A 16,705-nucleotide genomic window follows, 5' to 3' on the forward strand; every position below is an offset into this window, starting at 1 on the left:
AAAGCATTTCTATGGATATCATTACCGTTTTACCTAAGATTAGTCAAGGAAATGACTCAGTGTGGGTGGTAGTGGACAAGTTAACCAAAATAGCTAAGTTTACTTCCACGAAGAAAATGGTTAAAAGGTAAGAGTTGAAAAAACTCTTTATTAAACATCTCTACAAGATATATGGCATGCCCACAAATATAGCGTCATCAGATATATGGTATGGCCGCATATATATGGCCTACCCATAGATAGAGATAGAAATTTCAAGAGTCAAATTTGGAGGGAAGTCTTCAAAAAGTTGGATACTACTTTGAGCATGAGTACAGCAGATCATTGTCTGATGGTCACACTGAAAGGGTTAACCAAATCTTAGAGGACATGTTGTGTTCTTATGTAAGTAAGAAGCAATCTAATTGAGAAGAATATTACCTATTTTGGAATTTTCTTATAACAATTCCAAACACGCAGCAATTGGATTTACACCAATCATGTTAATATATGGTTTCTAGTGGAGATCTCCTATGGTTGTAGGCCTAGAGAAGGAGAAGATTCAATCTATCAAGGATTTTCTTGAAGATATGAATGATATGCTAAAAGCAGCAGTTGGATTTACACCATTCATGTTAATGTATGGTTTCTAGCCGAGATCTCCTATGGTTGTAGGCCTAGAGAAGGAGAAGATTCAATCTGCCAAGGATTTTCTTGAAGATATCAATGATATGATAAAAGTAGCAAGGAAAATATTTTTAGTGCACATGATTGTACTAAGAAGTATGCTAATAAAGGGTGAAGGAAAGTTACCCTCGTAGAAGGCGACTTTGTATTTCTAAAGGTTTCTACAAAGTCAGAAACCATGAAACGGGAAGTGTCACAAACTTTCTCCACCACAGAGTTCTCAAGTTCACCCTAACGTTAGTAAACTAAAGAATTAGTTCATGGTTTCAAGAATGTAGCTTCTCGATAGATTTTGGTTGACTTGATAGAACCATCAAAGATACCAAACGAACTGGAAAACATGTCATCAAGTGTACCAGGAGGTACTCGTTAAGTGAACAAACGAGGAAGCGGTAACTTGGGAATGTCGTAGTGTGATTTCCAAGAGATTTCTCCATTTTTTTTAAAAGAAGAAAAATTCTTGATAATAGGGCGGGGTGGAAGGTAGCTTGTAAGGGCAATGACTAGGTCAACCGTCTTCCGACCATTGAGTCAAAAAGACAGGGTTTACGGGGAGACCGCCCAACGATAGTGCCCAAGCAAGTGGACCAGATGTGGATGGCAAGCCACACCTATGGTCCGAGGATGAGGGGTAACCTCATTCTCTCATAGGCTAGTTGTTGAGCTTAGCGACCCAATCCTCTAGTGGTGACATTCTTGTAGTGGCATTACAAGATTGTAACACACACACACACACACACACACATATATATATAAAATATGTGTGTGTGTGTTCACCACACCATCGACCACCATCGATCTTTGTGTTGTTGCATTTTTACACTTTCAGATGCACATATAAGGAGACTACCATGGCACCAATGATATGCACGCAAGTGAAAGTACATGGGACCGAGAGTGTCAAGGAGATTTACTTAATGTAGGAGCAACCAACATTCAAGCGATATGTGATAGCTAGGTCCACGATACGTCTAACATTGAGTTCTTAGTGAATGCTGACAAAGCGAACGCCTTCCTTTGGCACAAGAGAAGGTAGTTCCAACAATCCATTGCACAATTCTGCAGAGAATGTAAGTGATACTTTCGGTTTCACAGTAGATAGCCATATCTCATCCACGTAGGTGGATGATCCCACAGCAACATCCTTCCGCATATCCCCTTGTGTCGACTCTTGTAGAATCTTGCAATCTTTACAAATACCGACCACATTGAAAATTTGGTCTCACATATCCGCAAATAAGTTGTATCAACCAACTATGGTGAAAGTCATCATTACAGAGAGCCTTCTCAAAAAGTAGCTTATACCTTTTGATTCACACTCCACAAATTGTTGGCACCTACAACTCTCTTATGAGCTAGTTGTGCAATTAGAGGTCATCTAAACGTTGAGCCACATTTTGAAGAAGATGATTGTATTTTGGGATGAAAAACCCCGCCTCTATGCCTATCATGAGTTGACCCAGCAACAAAAAGTGTCTAAGAAACTCGTGCCTAAATTTGAGTGTACATGCGTCAAATTTGAAGAGAATGAAGAGGTGCAGTTCTTGATGGTGCTACACATTATCAATAAGTAACTACTTTTATAAGTTCAACTAATATTAATGAGAGATACTTTTGTAGTTTTTGTAATGATTTTTTCCCATGCACAGAGCTACCTCCATGCACATATCAAGTATCCTGGGGCATGATATTTTCATGATGCAAAAGGTGGGGTTGGCCGATCCACGCTCACTTATTTCAAAGTTCATCGAGTTGACCACAAGTGGCATGAAAAGGCATTGAAGCATAAAGCAACCAACAAAACCAAGTGGCTTGAGCTTCCAATGGCTCTGCTGTTGCAATTGGTTCTCAAAGTAGGTGAATGACAACAGAATGTGTTTGCGTGTTTTTGGTAGTCATTTTTTATGCTTGAATTTTTTTTTGAGGTCAGCAACACTAAAAAATATTTGCTTATGCATTGGTAGTCGAAGTTTGATGCACGACATACAGTGCAAAGATGAGTTCATTTCCAAAGAAAGATTCAATTGACTATCTATTCGCCTCTGTTGTCTATGCCAAAGATTATGACAATGCCCTCAAGGATACCATAGCCCTCTTTGTAAAGTGGGATTACGATCTTGCACAAATCACCAGCCTTAAAAATGGTAAAGAATTCTTTTGCAAAGAAATTTCTTACATGAGTTGGAATAAAAACGGAAACAATTTCACCCTACCAAAGCTTGCAGAGATTGCTTGTGCACGGTTATCCAATGAGGAGAAAGTGTTCACAACTTGCAACATTGTATGCATCATGTAGCTTTTATTTGTCTAATAATTGAAATAATGACATGGAGAAAGTGTCGATTGCTATAGATATTTTGTATGAACTCAAGGAAGCACTCAAGGAAGCCAAAATCTCTCTAGCAAACAAGAATTTCTTTTTATGGCTCTGATGCCATCCACATTTGTCGCAAATACAAGAGTTAAATCTTGAACTTTTTGCAAATCTTAAGAGCTCTTCCCCTGTTGTGGAAGAAGCAAATAGACAAGTTACAAGAAAATCAAAGGTTACTCTAGCGTCCACCTTGAGAGCTATCACATAGAAGGCCTTCAATAAGTGAAAGAGTTAGATGTGTGCCACCAATGTCGTAGAGTAATAGCAGTCGCACATGGTGTTCACATCTTGCCATTTACTTTATAGATAAGTTGCAAATAAAATGTTGTTACCCTAAACTAAATCTTTTCTACTTCTTTCTCAAGTTGAATTGTAAACTGTGTAAATGGTAGAGAAAGTGCAGAGAGAGCCAGTTGTTGTTCATAGTCAGAGTATGACGGTCAACATGCTCATAGTCCACTGTCAAATGATATGAGAAGATGTTTGGGTTAGATAAATGCATATCTCTTTTTATCACACAGTTTGTCATTCTGTAGGAATTAGTAGATTTGATTGCAATATAGTTATGTGGCTATTTTTTATTGCAGATGGTACAAACAAGAGATTGATGCACTACACCTTGGATTATGTTGCAACATCAACTACATACAATTAGACTTGCAAGGCAGGAGGTAACAAACTAGGTGAATTCCACCTTTGAATCTGAGCAACATAAACGATGGCAATTGCTCCACATTTTATATATTAGTCGCATGATACAAACAAACAGGCTCTATACAAGATTTTGGGGCTCCTTGACTTTCGCTAGACAAATGGATCCTAGTGATCACATTGGGGGGTGCGATAGGTGTGGGCTGATTTTGAAACTCATTGTGCACTATCTCCATGAAATTCGCTAGTCCCTAAATGAAACTTTTTCTTTAGGGATCTATTAGAATCAGCCTTTACTTTAGTGGCAGAGTATCTTCTACCACACGGCATTGTAGTTGCAATCCTTTGCACGGAGCATCTAGGCATGGTGGAAGTAAATGCGGATTAATGTCACACACTGTGCTTGTTGTTGGATCCTTATTTTTTGATGCACAATGATAAACAAGAGCAGGTATTTTAAATTATATGTGTACTTTGAGTCATTGTTATGTATGCTATATATGCATTTGTATAAGCAAAGAGTTCATTGATTATTGTAAATGTTTGTTCTCATCTTGGTTGTGTTTACTTGAGCAAATAGCGATAGCTATGTTCATCCTCGCCATGATCCAGAAACTGGTGACATCGCTCCCAATGTTAGGTAGAGGAGGACATACTCAAGAAGTCAAAGCCTTTCATTGGGACACAACCATGTAGCATAGATATTGCAGGAAATTTGATCATTTTGTGGTCGAGATTTTTGTAGGGTTGTTAAAAAGTATTAAATCAATTAAGATGGCCTACCTTTAATAATGAGATGCAAAATTTTAAAAAAAGGATTATGCATCTACAAAAGAGAGAGAGAGAGAGAGAGAGAGAGAGAGAGAGAGAGAGAGAGAGGTATTGAAGAATGGAGATAATGGACTTTCGGTTTTATCATGTTCAAGTTTGGCATTAAAAAAACAAACAATGATTAAAAAGATCCCTTCTAACCATCAATTCCTTATCTCCAAAGCCCTCCCTCAGCACTATCTCACACGGGCATGGGTTGGATGGGATCAATGGCCCACGCCTTTTTTGGGGAGTGCGGGCATCGTAGGCTATTGATCTCGCGGGGCGCCCCGAATTTACCTGTTTGCCCGAATTTACTAAAGCCGCCCCGAATTTACACGACGGGTTTATCATAAAACTCTCCCTTCTCCCATTGCTTTCAACGAGCACGCGCAGGTGAGGTGGTTAAGGTGCTAGGCTTGCAAAGGGGGGGTCCGGGGTTCAAGTCCGGGGGATGAGAGGGGGAGGGGGGACGGGGACGCCCGAATCTACAAGTTTTGGTGCGCTCAAATTTACCTATTTTTTCGAATTTACACAAGTCGCATCGGACGGCTCATATCGCACCCGATCCCCGAAATGGGTGTGGGCCATTGATCCCATCCAAGCTTCCAGCCCATGCCCGTGTGAGATAGTGAGGAGGAAAGCTGGCAAACACTAAGAGCTTTTGGTCGTAAGTCGGTGGGTTGAGTCACCTGCAGTAGCAGATAAGTAGTCGTTGTGCACAAGACGAGCTTAGCGGCAGCAGCCTTGAAATATGTTTTAGGTGCAAGGCTTTGGGGTCCCCTTTGATCTAGGTGGTCCTCGGGCCGTAGATTTCGTGGTAGCACAGCAAGTAACAGCAAGGCAGCGCCGATGCAGATGGACAAATTCTGAGCTGCGACAACAAGGCTCGAGCAGTGGAATCTGCCCATCGTGGGATGGCAGAGATGCAAAGCTTCAAGTACATGTTACTTAATCATGTTCACTATGTGTTAAATCACACATTTTGATTTAGTGGTATAGAATCTTTGAGCAAGACTAACCAATGAAAAATTGAAAAAAAATAAATCAGAGGGCCCACAGGGCGAGGTGCTTATCCCTTCCAAATATTAGCCATGTTACATGGTCGAGCAAGGGGCGTGTACCATCAGGCAAGAGCCACGCGTAGGCATCCCGATAGCCACATAATTGATGCACCACGTACTAGGAACAACGGAGAGAACTCGTAGCAACTAGCTAGGAGTTGATTGGTCTCTTTCTCAAAAAGAGGCGCACCTTTGCAACATGTAACAGCTTTTAGTCTAATTTTAAGTGAAGCTTCTTAGAATTTCTTTGTACATTTTTGTAGTGCGGCCCCTCAACAAAACTAAATGCCACTAAAAATATAAGCTTCTTTGTAGGGATACTTGGCTCTGAAGAAATGGGCTACAAACTGTTGAACGATAAGTTATGCCAGCTTCGATTTCACCCACTCACCTTTAAGGCTTTAATAAAGCTTCAAATTCCTACAAGCTACGAGCTAAAAATAAAGGAGACTTTATTGAAAAGAGAGAGAAAGTTCTTTCTTTAAAACTTGAAAAGCTGAGCAAATAATTGTTATTCATGAGAGTGGTCCCAAGGGGACCACCATGCTCTGATACCAATTGTTGGAATAAGGAATTTGGGCAATGGTAGCATCCATGGTGGATGGAGAGTGTGAATGTTCAATAATGTAGAGAATGAGAGAGAGAGACTAGAATAACTTCTATTGCAGTAGATCTCATTGTGAGTACAAAGAGCTACTTTATACAAGTTTGTCGTAGGGACCTTGCTTTCTACACATGCTTCCCACACACACACAAGCTTCTTGCTAACACGCTTCTTGGCTTTATCAGTGGCACACACATATTCCACATGACACTTAGGCTAGGGGATTTTCCCATGAGAGAGAGGTTTTTGTGAGCATAAGCAAAATCCTCGAATATAGTCTCATATTACATCTCACCAACTTGAACATTATCCATTGCTTCCTGTATTATAGAAGCAATCTATATCTACTTGTTTTAACACAAACATACGATTTTGCTACGCTGCAACAAGTATGAGAGCACAAAAGGAGCCACAACAAAACTTCTTAAAGAACCGATTCATGTATGGTCTTCCAGAATGCTTCTTGGAGTGTATATGTGGTCTACGTGGGCATGATCTATCTATTCTTGTTGAAAATATGTGACATAGCACCACTGTCGTACCTTGGCATGTACATAACGTGACATGAAAAAGTCTTGATTCCCTCTTTATGTGTTTTGATGCACGAGAGTCGATGCTACAATGTACATAGTGTGATATGTGTGAACACGATTGGTGCAATTGAGTCGAGAAAGACTTATAATCAAGCCAGTTGGTGGGTTTGCACAAATTCTCTTTAGGCATGACTTGTTGAATATAACTACAGCCAACAATGAGCTATTAGCTAGATGCCATATACGCTCTACAATTTATGGGAAGTGGGTTTTAGATTTGCAGCATGGTTAAGGTCCTTCAACATTGTAGCCACGGGCTACTTCTGTAGCATCTTGAGTTCTCATGAGTTGTCTGTGATTGCACTAATTTTTTACAACAGCCATGTACCTTTCTTGGCGGAGAGTGTTAGTTCAGAGCAACTAGCTAGAGTCGTAACGAAAGAAGTGCGTGTTAGTTTGGAGCAACGTACTGTATTGATCAGCAGAACTCGGATGTGAACCATTCAAATCCTTGGGAGTATTAGTAAGCATGCTAACTTACATGGACAAATCTCAGGATTGCCTCGAAGAAGACCAGCAAATACATTGAAAAGACATGAACATTTTGGCTTCGTCCGCTTTCCGCCAACTCACAGAAATGTTCTTAGTGAGCAATGCGAGCCCCATCCTCATGGACGGCACATAAGCACAGCGACAAAGCAGTTGAATGACTTGAACCACCAAACCAAAAACTACTGCATACATTGAACGCAAGTTCGCACAAGAAAAACCCATTGAAAATGAGGAAAGAGACATGAAGCAGTTGTCACAATGTCTAGTCGAAAAGCAGCTACCACTTCCTTGTTCAATATTTCTGAAGTCCCAGAGAATGAATGCAGAGCTGTATTTTGCATCTGACAAGACAAAGACCAAAAAACACATCAGTTTCAGACGTGCAAGAGTTGAACTGAATACTTTACTTCATTGGATTACAATATTAATTTACAAAACAGTTGGCATACAAAAAACTGAGCTCTAGCCCGCAAGAAGCGGACACATATGATGGGCTACAGCCGCCTAGTAAAAGCGGACCAGCTTCTTTGATACATTGACAAATTGGCTGCATTTATACAAATTTTACTCATTTGTCATCACACAACCATAGCTGTATACACCAAACACCTGCATGCTAAATCCAAATGTGAAATCGAAGGGAAAACCCCAGCCTCTTGCATCCCTCCTAATCCAGGTACTGGCTGTATGTGCCGAAGTCGCATGAGAAGAACAACAAGACCTTTTTTTCACCAGACATTTTGGTAGAATCTTGATCGACAACCGCTGATGATGAGTGCAGAAAGCATGTATACCATGTTCGACTCCTTCACTTGCCCATTGATGGAGATCTCTCCTTTTGTGGAAGCATGTTTGAATGTCAAGAGACTTGGACTTGTAGCTATTCGGGTAAACTCTGTGCATTTGGATCAATTGTATCTCTAAATGTCATCCACACGGTCCATTATATCAAGGGATTTGACTCGATCAAGCTTCAAATTGACAACTGGTACCAAGTGGACATGATTAACTGATGGTGATGTCTCATCTTCCATTGAACGGTTTGATGAACGGCTATCGCTTTTTGTTAGGATATATGACGACTCTTCACGGCTTGGAAGTCTCTCAAGCACTAGATTTGTAGGCTCGGCATCATTCAAAAAATGCTGCTCAACTTTCTCACCTCCAAATGCTGTTGGTGCTTGTAGTATATCAAGCTGCATAGTTTTCTCGACTTCTTGCGATGGAGAAGGACGAAGGGATGACGTGAACTCCGCCACATTGTCCCGTGCTAGACAAACCAAGTAATGCAATAGCACAAGGAGTTCCAAGATGCACTCTTCAGTGGTGGCCCTGTCTGCATGATGCAGCGTTTGAATGAGCGAAAACTGTGTTTGTGCTGATAGGCTCACGTCCAATGAAGACCTACAAGTCATTGCCGCAAAATAGAAAATTTAGAGCAGAAAAAACGTCTCAAGAAAAAAGGCTAAACCATAACAAACATACCCCGTATTTGCCCATTCTCCAACCCAGCCAAAGCCATGATGTGCCCTGTAGAAACCACAAATCAAACAATCACGATGTCAATATTTTCATACTGTTATGGTTAATTGCTCCAAATGTTGACGCATATTTTGAAAAATCACGTTAATCGTACTTGGTTGTGTTGGTTGCTATAGGCACAAGCCAAGCTAGCATCCTCTCCAGCCCTTCCTTAACATGAGAGATGGTGAGCTGCACATGAAGAAGACTATGTTACCATGCCTCCAAGTTAAGTTCATTTTCTGCCAATGTAATATAGTCTACCTCATGTCTCATTCATGTGCAGCCATGGTGAGCTGCACATGAAGAGACAATGTTACCACGAAGCTTCAGCCAGTGTAATATAGTCTACCTCATGTCTCATTTCATAATGAGGAATTCTATGCCTCAAGGCTCCCTTGATTTTTGGTGGCAAACTTTGATAAAGATTATCTCTGGTATCCACAGGAAGAGAACCTGGTCGTGACACCTAATTCATTGCACAAATCGAGAAATTCACTTTTTGGCGACCACAAACTGATGAGTCAAAAAATTCTCCTAAATTAATGTGTCCCTGAGTTTGTTGAGAAGAATCATTTTCATGTAATATTTCAGAGCTGGACTACCTACTCAAACAAGCTCTGCCGCAGTGACAATTTGAAGATGACTAGAAAGACAGTTTTTGCAACCCCAACTTACGAATGGGATGCGAGCATCGGTATTTGGTGCAGAGTGAGGTCAGAATATGTTTTAACTTTGTTTTCTTGTTAGTTTTCAGTGTTCTGTTTCCTTTTTCTTTCTGTTGGTGGTTTGAGTGATTGTGTGAACACATGTGCATGTGTATGTATGTGTGTCGGTGGATGTGCGCTGAATGTTTGCTCTTCATTTTTTGTCAATGTAAGGGTTTGGGAGTGTGTGCAATGGTGTTTCCTGCCATGCAGTTGGTTATGTGTGTAGGCGTGCAGCATGCATCTGAAGATTTGATAGAAATTAGGTGTGTAAGAAATTAGACAACATTGGAAAGTCAAGAAAATAAGGGAGAAGTGTGTGTGTGTTGGGGGAAAAGGTGGTTGGGGTGGGGGGGAGGGAAATCAAATCGAATCAAATGTACTACCAACGTCCAGAATGACCTATGAGCCCCAAAGTTACAACCATAATGTGTGGGGTACAGCTGTCTAGAGCAAAACTGATTAATATATGTGATGGGTGTAGCCTGCAGTGCAATGCTCTTACTCAGCTGTGTGGTAAGCAGTGGATTGCCCCGCCTTTTGCGTCGCCCCAGCCTGCTGCTTTTCACATCAGTTTAGGTGCATTGTGGCTGTCACACACCTACCTATTCAATCCCTGCACAGCACACACACACACGCACTAGCACAATCACCTTTGTTGCACACTGGCAAGCAGCATCGGAGGTGACTGCCTAGCCAGCTCACTACTGTTTCATGACCACATAGGTGCATTGTGACTGCTGTGTTCGCGCTTACACTTGAGGGTGACTTCGAGCAAGAATGGGGAAGGGTTTGCAGGTTCTTTTTTTTGGGGGAGGAAAAACATAGCCCCCCTTGGAGCACCCAATATTGTGCCTACCCCAAAGGGAAGTAAAAATTATTACATGCGACGCCCACAGGCAATTACAAGGCCAGTGGCCAAAATCATAAAAACTGAACATACTAAAAACACGCCAGGGGAAAAAACAAATGATGGCTAAAAAGTGCCTATGCCCTAGCAACTATTGAAGGGAGAGGCGGAGGGAGAGGGTATCCACCAAACCCTTTGAAAGATGGGCACCACCAAATTGCTGTGAAGAGGAAAACCACTGAGAAAGGTATGGGGCCTGACTGCGGAAGCCCAAGACAACATCAAAAGACGGGCTGAGAAGCAACCACTACACAGGAGGTTGAAGGATGGGTGAGCTCCAAAATTTGGAGAGCAAGCTCGCCAGAATAATCCAAAACAACAAGAAGCTCATGTATGGCCGTATTACCTAATACCAACAGCAACCAGGAAATGGCCACCAAATTTGCCAAAGTGGAAGAGGATTTTGGAAGAATGGAGAAAGGAGAAAGATGCAGGGGTGCAAGAAAAGGAAGCATGTAATAATAGACATCCTCAAAGTAGAGATTGCCTCTCTCTGGGACCATCCAACACATGAAGAGGATGAAATCATGGAGGAAGACATCAAAGAGTAGCACCAAGAACCTGGAGGGTAAGATGGAGGCCACGAGGGAGGGTAGGGTGGAAGTGGTTAAGTGGAATATCAAGTAGGAGGTCAAGGAAGATGTACAAAAAGAAGGGCTCCAAATCGTCAACACAACAATTGAGGAGAGGATGAGACATGCACATAAGACTCAACGTGAAAGTCACAGGCATATTTGAAAGGGCAGACTCTACACCCGAAGGGGATGGAAGGGCGCGAAGAAGAGGGTCCTCATTATACAATTTCGGGATGCAAATGTGATGTGCAACGGAAGTGATTATGGTAACAACTCAGGATGAGTGCTCAGTGCGTACTCAAGGTTCCTTTTACTTCATGAGAGAGTTCCTTTTACTTCATGGAAGAGATGTGCCATAGACTAGAAAGAGAAGAGAGAATGATACTGTGAGTGATAAGAGAGTGAAGAATATTAACATTGGATGGGGTCCCAAACCCCCTCCAAGGGCCCCGGGAGGTATTAACTTTAGATTGCACAAAAGTTGATACAATTGTCTAGATGCTGAGATGCTCAGATGGGATCTTGCGATAGATGCTTGGATCGACGAGGCTAAGGCTGAAAACTGCTGAAAACACGAAGGCTGATCTGGCTTGGATCTGCAAACTGACGACGAGGCTATGGCTGAAACCTGCAATCGATGATGAGGGATGTCTGAAAACTGAAAACACTAGGCTGATCTGCTCTTGAGGAGAAGATCTGCAAGCGCTAATGATCTTATTGGAAAAACCCTGATGCTGACGGTGGAAAACACCAATGGCTGCAGGTGTTGGTGCAAAATGCCAGGGCTGAAGGGTTATGCAAAAACGCCAGGGTACTTGGGAAGTGCTAAGGCACTCCATGCCTTAAGTATTGGGTACTGATCTTTGACTTGCAACTGGAGGCCAAGGGCTGCCTTAAATGATGGCTAAGTGTCACTTATTGATAAGTTCAAACTCATAATAAGAGGTGCTTCGTATGCATATGAACCATCTAGGCTGGGAACTATTGCTATCGTATGGAAACACTCCCCAATGTCTACACCTAGCAAACACCGGTTGTGCTCATGTGCAATCAAAGGGTGTGCAGCTACTCTAGAGTCTAAAGTGCTTGGATATGCACGTCCTGCGTATAGGCTCACAAAAGAAATAGGAATCACAGCTTGTCCACATGCAAATAAAGTTAGATGTGCAGCTTCCCCCTTTTTATGGTGAGGTACTGGTACCGGGCTGCATAGCTTCCTTATAGTCCGCCAACAACTCTAGTTAATCTGTGAAGAAATCTTCCTCGGTCCCCCTCTGCTGAGTGAGTTCCACGATACTTAAAACTTTAAAAAGGACTGAAATGCTTGCTTCTTTGAGCCGCGCCGCAAGCGATGCTGCATAGTTTTCTTCGGCTCCATGTCTTCAACTTCGTCTACGATCTCAGGTTTATACTCTTCAAGAATCTTCTTTGAGGGATCTCTGTCACAAACTGTTGACGTGTCAAAGCCTTGAAGAATGGAGCCAACTTGCAGATCCCGGCCGAGGGGCCTAAACCCTAAGAAGAACAAGTAACAAAAGAAGAAGTCCTACCAACTTATGGGGACCCCGTCCTATGGGGCCCCAGTGACATAAAGGAATTAAAATAAAGCAAGACACTCACACACACACACTGCGTGGAACTGGTGACATGGCAGCTGTACAGAGGCTTCGGAAATTACGATGACAGTGTCGACATGGCAGACTGTACGGATTTCCGCGTTTTGCACTGACTGCTGACGTGGAAATTGTACGGACTTCCGTGATTTACGCTGGCAGCTTTTTGGCATTGCTTTTGGGACAGTTGCTTTGGAGTTTGAAGCTTTTCATTGTAATTGCTTTTCAAGCCAAGGGCCTTTAAATATGAGGCTAGGGCTCATTCTTTGGCATGCTTCTAAGAAGGTGCAGAGTCTGGAGTATCGGCTTGTACTGTGTTGATGCAATATAAAGAAATACCAAAAGGGGCGTCAAGGTTTGGGGCCAATACTCTCTGGGGTGGAATTCCGCCACTCCGTGTCGAGTGTCGTCCCTCTCTTTTAGTTTTAGTTGTTATTGAAGTGCTAAAAGTTTGTTCAGTTTGTTCTTTTCTATTGGCACGTAGCGCTCGTCTTGTGACAATCTCCCTGAAACAATGTCAACTAGAAAACACGGAAAATGGTGTACATTGACCATGAGTCAGGCAACCACAATTTCATAGACACATCTTTATTCTTTTGAATGACTCAAAATGGACTATGCATACGAAGGGTTGTGGATGAAATGCAAATGCAAGTCGAGCAAAGTGCTAAACGTTTAAAAAGAGTGCTTGCCAAAAATGTGACATAAACTTCACTAGGACACTCCCTTTTCATGTGATTTTTAATGTGACCCTTAAAACATCTTCCATCTTTTTTATGGTTCTTTCTTCAAGACTTAACCAACCTCCTACTATTCTTTTAGCAGATTTTTCATCAATTGTTAACTTAAGGGTTTCCTGAGTTATAGCCTTTTCTTTATTGTCACTATTAGGTGAAGAGCTATGTGCTCTAGTTCTAGTGGAAGATTGAGAAGAAGAGGTAATGTGGTTCTTACCATTGTTCTTATCATTCTGCTGATTTTTTCAGTTTTGCCAGGTACTTGACTTGTTCTCCTTAGGCTTACCTTTGTTGTGCTTCATTTCTTGCTTAAGAGTTATCGTGACGGTAGCATTGTAATCGGTAGGGTCTAAGACTTCTACGTCGTATTTGATATACTCCTCCAAACCAAAGAGAAAAGCCTCCTTGTGATCCTCATCCGACTTACGCAATTGCACACCAATTTGCAAAATACGATTAGAAAAAGACATAGTCCCATTTTGCTTGAGGCCTCTTCAATCCTCTTTCAATCGATCAAGGTACTGCGGTGGCATAAAACGAGCCTTACGCTTGTCTCGGAAGTCGCCCCAACTGTAAGGCAATGGTTCGCTATCCGCGGCATGCTCAAGATGCTCATCCAACTCTGCCTCTTGCCAAGCTTGATACCAATTAATGGCATCACCCAACAAATACATGGTAGCAGTGAAAACTTTACTATTACTGCTTTTCTTGGTCATCATTGATAGCCGTGCCCATGGATTAGCGATTTGGGGCCTATGGAACACATCCTAGTCCACCTACAGAGCTACACATCACAATCTCGAACTGCAGCAGGTTCAATGTCAAGAGACAAAATGTCAATATATCAAAACAAAGAAAAATTTATTGCCCAAAACGGGTATTGTAGTAAAAAAATAAGGTTTGTTTCAACTAAGCTTTCATGTTGGGCGTTTCAGCACTACCCGAAACATTTCGGAGGATGGATTCATAGAGACCCAGGATGCATGGAGGGATTCTTACCACATGGTTCTAGGGTAGCGATTCGCCAGCTCAGGGTTTTATTACATCGCCTTGAGATAGAGACTCGCATAGTGGCATAGATCCTTGGAGACCAGGATATACAGACAATGCAAGCAAGAGGTGGAGGGTAGGTAAGAAGCTAGGGGAGGTGGAGAATGAGGAGCATTATGTATACGAATGCAGAGCCTACACCAACATCATAAGCCCAGCATAACATGTTTCTTTTCTTGGTAGGAAAAGATTGTCTAAGGAGGCCACTATAATGAATCAAACATGCTATGATGCTTTTTTAGGTGATGACTCATGCCGCATCACAAGGGCATTCAAATCTCCCTAGATGAGAAAGGATGTTTATGGATCCACAAATGTACGTACGCCATGCTTGTACAGTGTACATATCTAAACTTCATTACATCATGTACATAAGCCAAGCTTGAACGAAGTGTAGATATGTGGAGATCGTTCAGAGAATCTAAGTTACGAGCTAGACTTAGGATTTGTGGGCACAAAGTCAAAGATAAACAAAAGCTGACAAGTGACAAGCAACAAGAAACATGGTTCTCATCTATGTGGAGTTTTTGGTAAATAAGAGGGCAAACTCAACCCTAGCTACATTTAAAGGTGGAGACTTTGCAAGGCAAAGGAGCCTACATTGCTGTTCATAGGGCTTGTAGTTGATTGAAGCCATTTGAATTTTCTAAAAACAATCAAAGTAGAAACTTAATCATAATTGAAGACATCTCATTTTCAATCAAGATATCACAAACGTTTGGATTTTCTACAAAAGACCCCAAGCAAAAAACACTCACTAGACCATCAATTTGGCCAATGATGCAAGCATAATGCAAAGCAAGGCCAAGAGGACCAAGCCGCTCACAACTTCCATTCTTCGCTACATGAGATTTTTCATATCGTGCCTTTCCTGAAAAAACAAACATAAAATCATCAACATCATCTCTCTCTCTCTCTCTCTCTCTCTCTCTCTCATGGGTTTGGACTCTCACTGTTTTTAGGGTTTTGCCACCACTTTGTTGCTGTTTTAAGGGTTTTAAAATTGTTTTTTGGCTGTTTTTAGGGTTTCACTGTTTTGTTTGTTGTTTTTTAGGGTTTTGTCACTGTTTCTTAGGGTTTCGAGATTGTTTTTTGTTGTTTTTTAGGGTTTTGCCAGTCTTTTGCTATTTATTTAGGGTTTCAAATATGTGTTTTGCTGTTTTTTAGGGTTTCAAAGCTGATTTTCTTGGTTTTTTAGGGTTTCACAATTGTTTCTTGCTGTTTTTTGGGGTTTCTTGTATTTTTTGGTTGTTTTAGAGTCTCTCTCTCTCTCTCTCTCTCTCTCTCTCTCTCTCTCTCTCTCTCTCTCTCTCTCTCTCTCTCTCTCTCTCTCTCTCTCTCTCTCTCTCTCTCTCTCTCTCGTACATCTTCACACTAGCTGCGGATCGAGATTGGGAGATACAGCGGAGTACCAGCAGAGGCCAAGACATGCCCCCTGTGTGACATCGAGCCTGAGACAGAGTTACACTACACGTGCCACTGCCCCGTCTACTACGAGATACGAGGCCGCGTCCATTGCTTGTTCAGAGAGGGCTTTGGACCATTCTCCAGAGTCATGCAGTACGAGGATCAGAGATGCTTGGGTTTGTTTTTGCTCGAGCTACGCAGACACAGAGAGAGCTTGATGAGAGGAGAGGCTAGCTAGTCCCAAAGACAGATCACAGATTTCTTTAGAGCTGCCACTTGACACTCGGAGGAGTTACTACCACAGCAGAGCTCGTCGTCTCACACCAGAGGCACATTGATCGACCGAGCGACTGAGCTTGGAAGATCCAGACACCCACGACTGCGGAGGACTACACAGCATCGACGGAGGCTGCATCAGAGGATTCGGATCACTTTGGCTCGACATGCACGACGCCCGGTCAGACTACTGACCATGGAGGAGATTGATGAGATCCGCCAGCGACCGATGCTGGATCTCTTGTGAGCTAGCTGCTGTTCACCCCTAGTAGTTTAGGATTCCATAGTATTTTATTGTGACATTTGTCATTTCATTTTTTTGTCATTGTTGTCATCTTGTTACTCTGACTCTGACTTTGTATCAGATCCACCACATTGTAACTTTCTGGTCTCATAGGTCACTTTGGCCTTTTGAAGACGTTAATATAACATTTCATTTCTCTCTCTCTCTCTCTCTCTCTCTCTCTCTCTCTCTCTCTCTCTCTCTCTCTCTCTCTCTCTCTCTCTCTCTCTCTCTAGCAATGGAGACCAAGAGCAACTCACCCATGTGCAAGTCTCCCTCGACGGTAACGAGGCAACATTCATGGTCACGAGCAAGAGAATAACACAGGTGGAAAAAGAGATGAAAGAGTGGAGAACAGAGATGGAAGGATGG

General features: G+C 42.1%; 1 protein-coding gene across 2 annotated transcripts in view; it reads right to left on the reverse strand.

The window, feature by feature from the left end:
- Positions 1-7,639: 7,639 nt before the first annotated feature.
- LOC147454623 (protein PSK SIMULATOR 1-like) overlaps positions 7,640-16,705 on the reverse strand; it is a 79,666-nt gene continuing 70,600 nt past the window's right edge. The window contains exons 8-12 of one of the 2 annotated variants that reach the window (XM_086516509.1): positions 15,126-15,238; positions 9,128-9,244; positions 8,891-8,967; positions 8,740-8,784; positions 7,640-8,658 (exon numbers count right to left, since the gene is read on the reverse strand). In XM_086516509.1, coding sequence (XP_086372635.1) covers positions 8,175-8,658; positions 8,740-8,784; positions 8,891-8,967; positions 9,128-9,244; positions 15,126-15,238 — 836 coding nt within the window. In that variant the 3' untranslated portion in view covers positions 7,640-8,174. The remainder of the gene's footprint in view (positions 8,659-8,739; positions 8,785-8,890; positions 8,968-9,127; positions 9,245-15,125; positions 15,239-16,705) is intronic. The other variant, XM_086516510.1, reaches the window with a different exon arrangement.

This window comes from Adiantum capillus-veneris, chromosome 7 (genome assembly GCF_014529385.1).
Source record: "Adiantum capillus-veneris isolate H3 chromosome 7, ASM1452938v2, whole genome shotgun sequence".
NCBI classification, from domain to species: Eukaryota; Viridiplantae; Streptophyta; class Polypodiopsida; order Polypodiales; family Pteridaceae; genus Adiantum; species Adiantum capillus-veneris.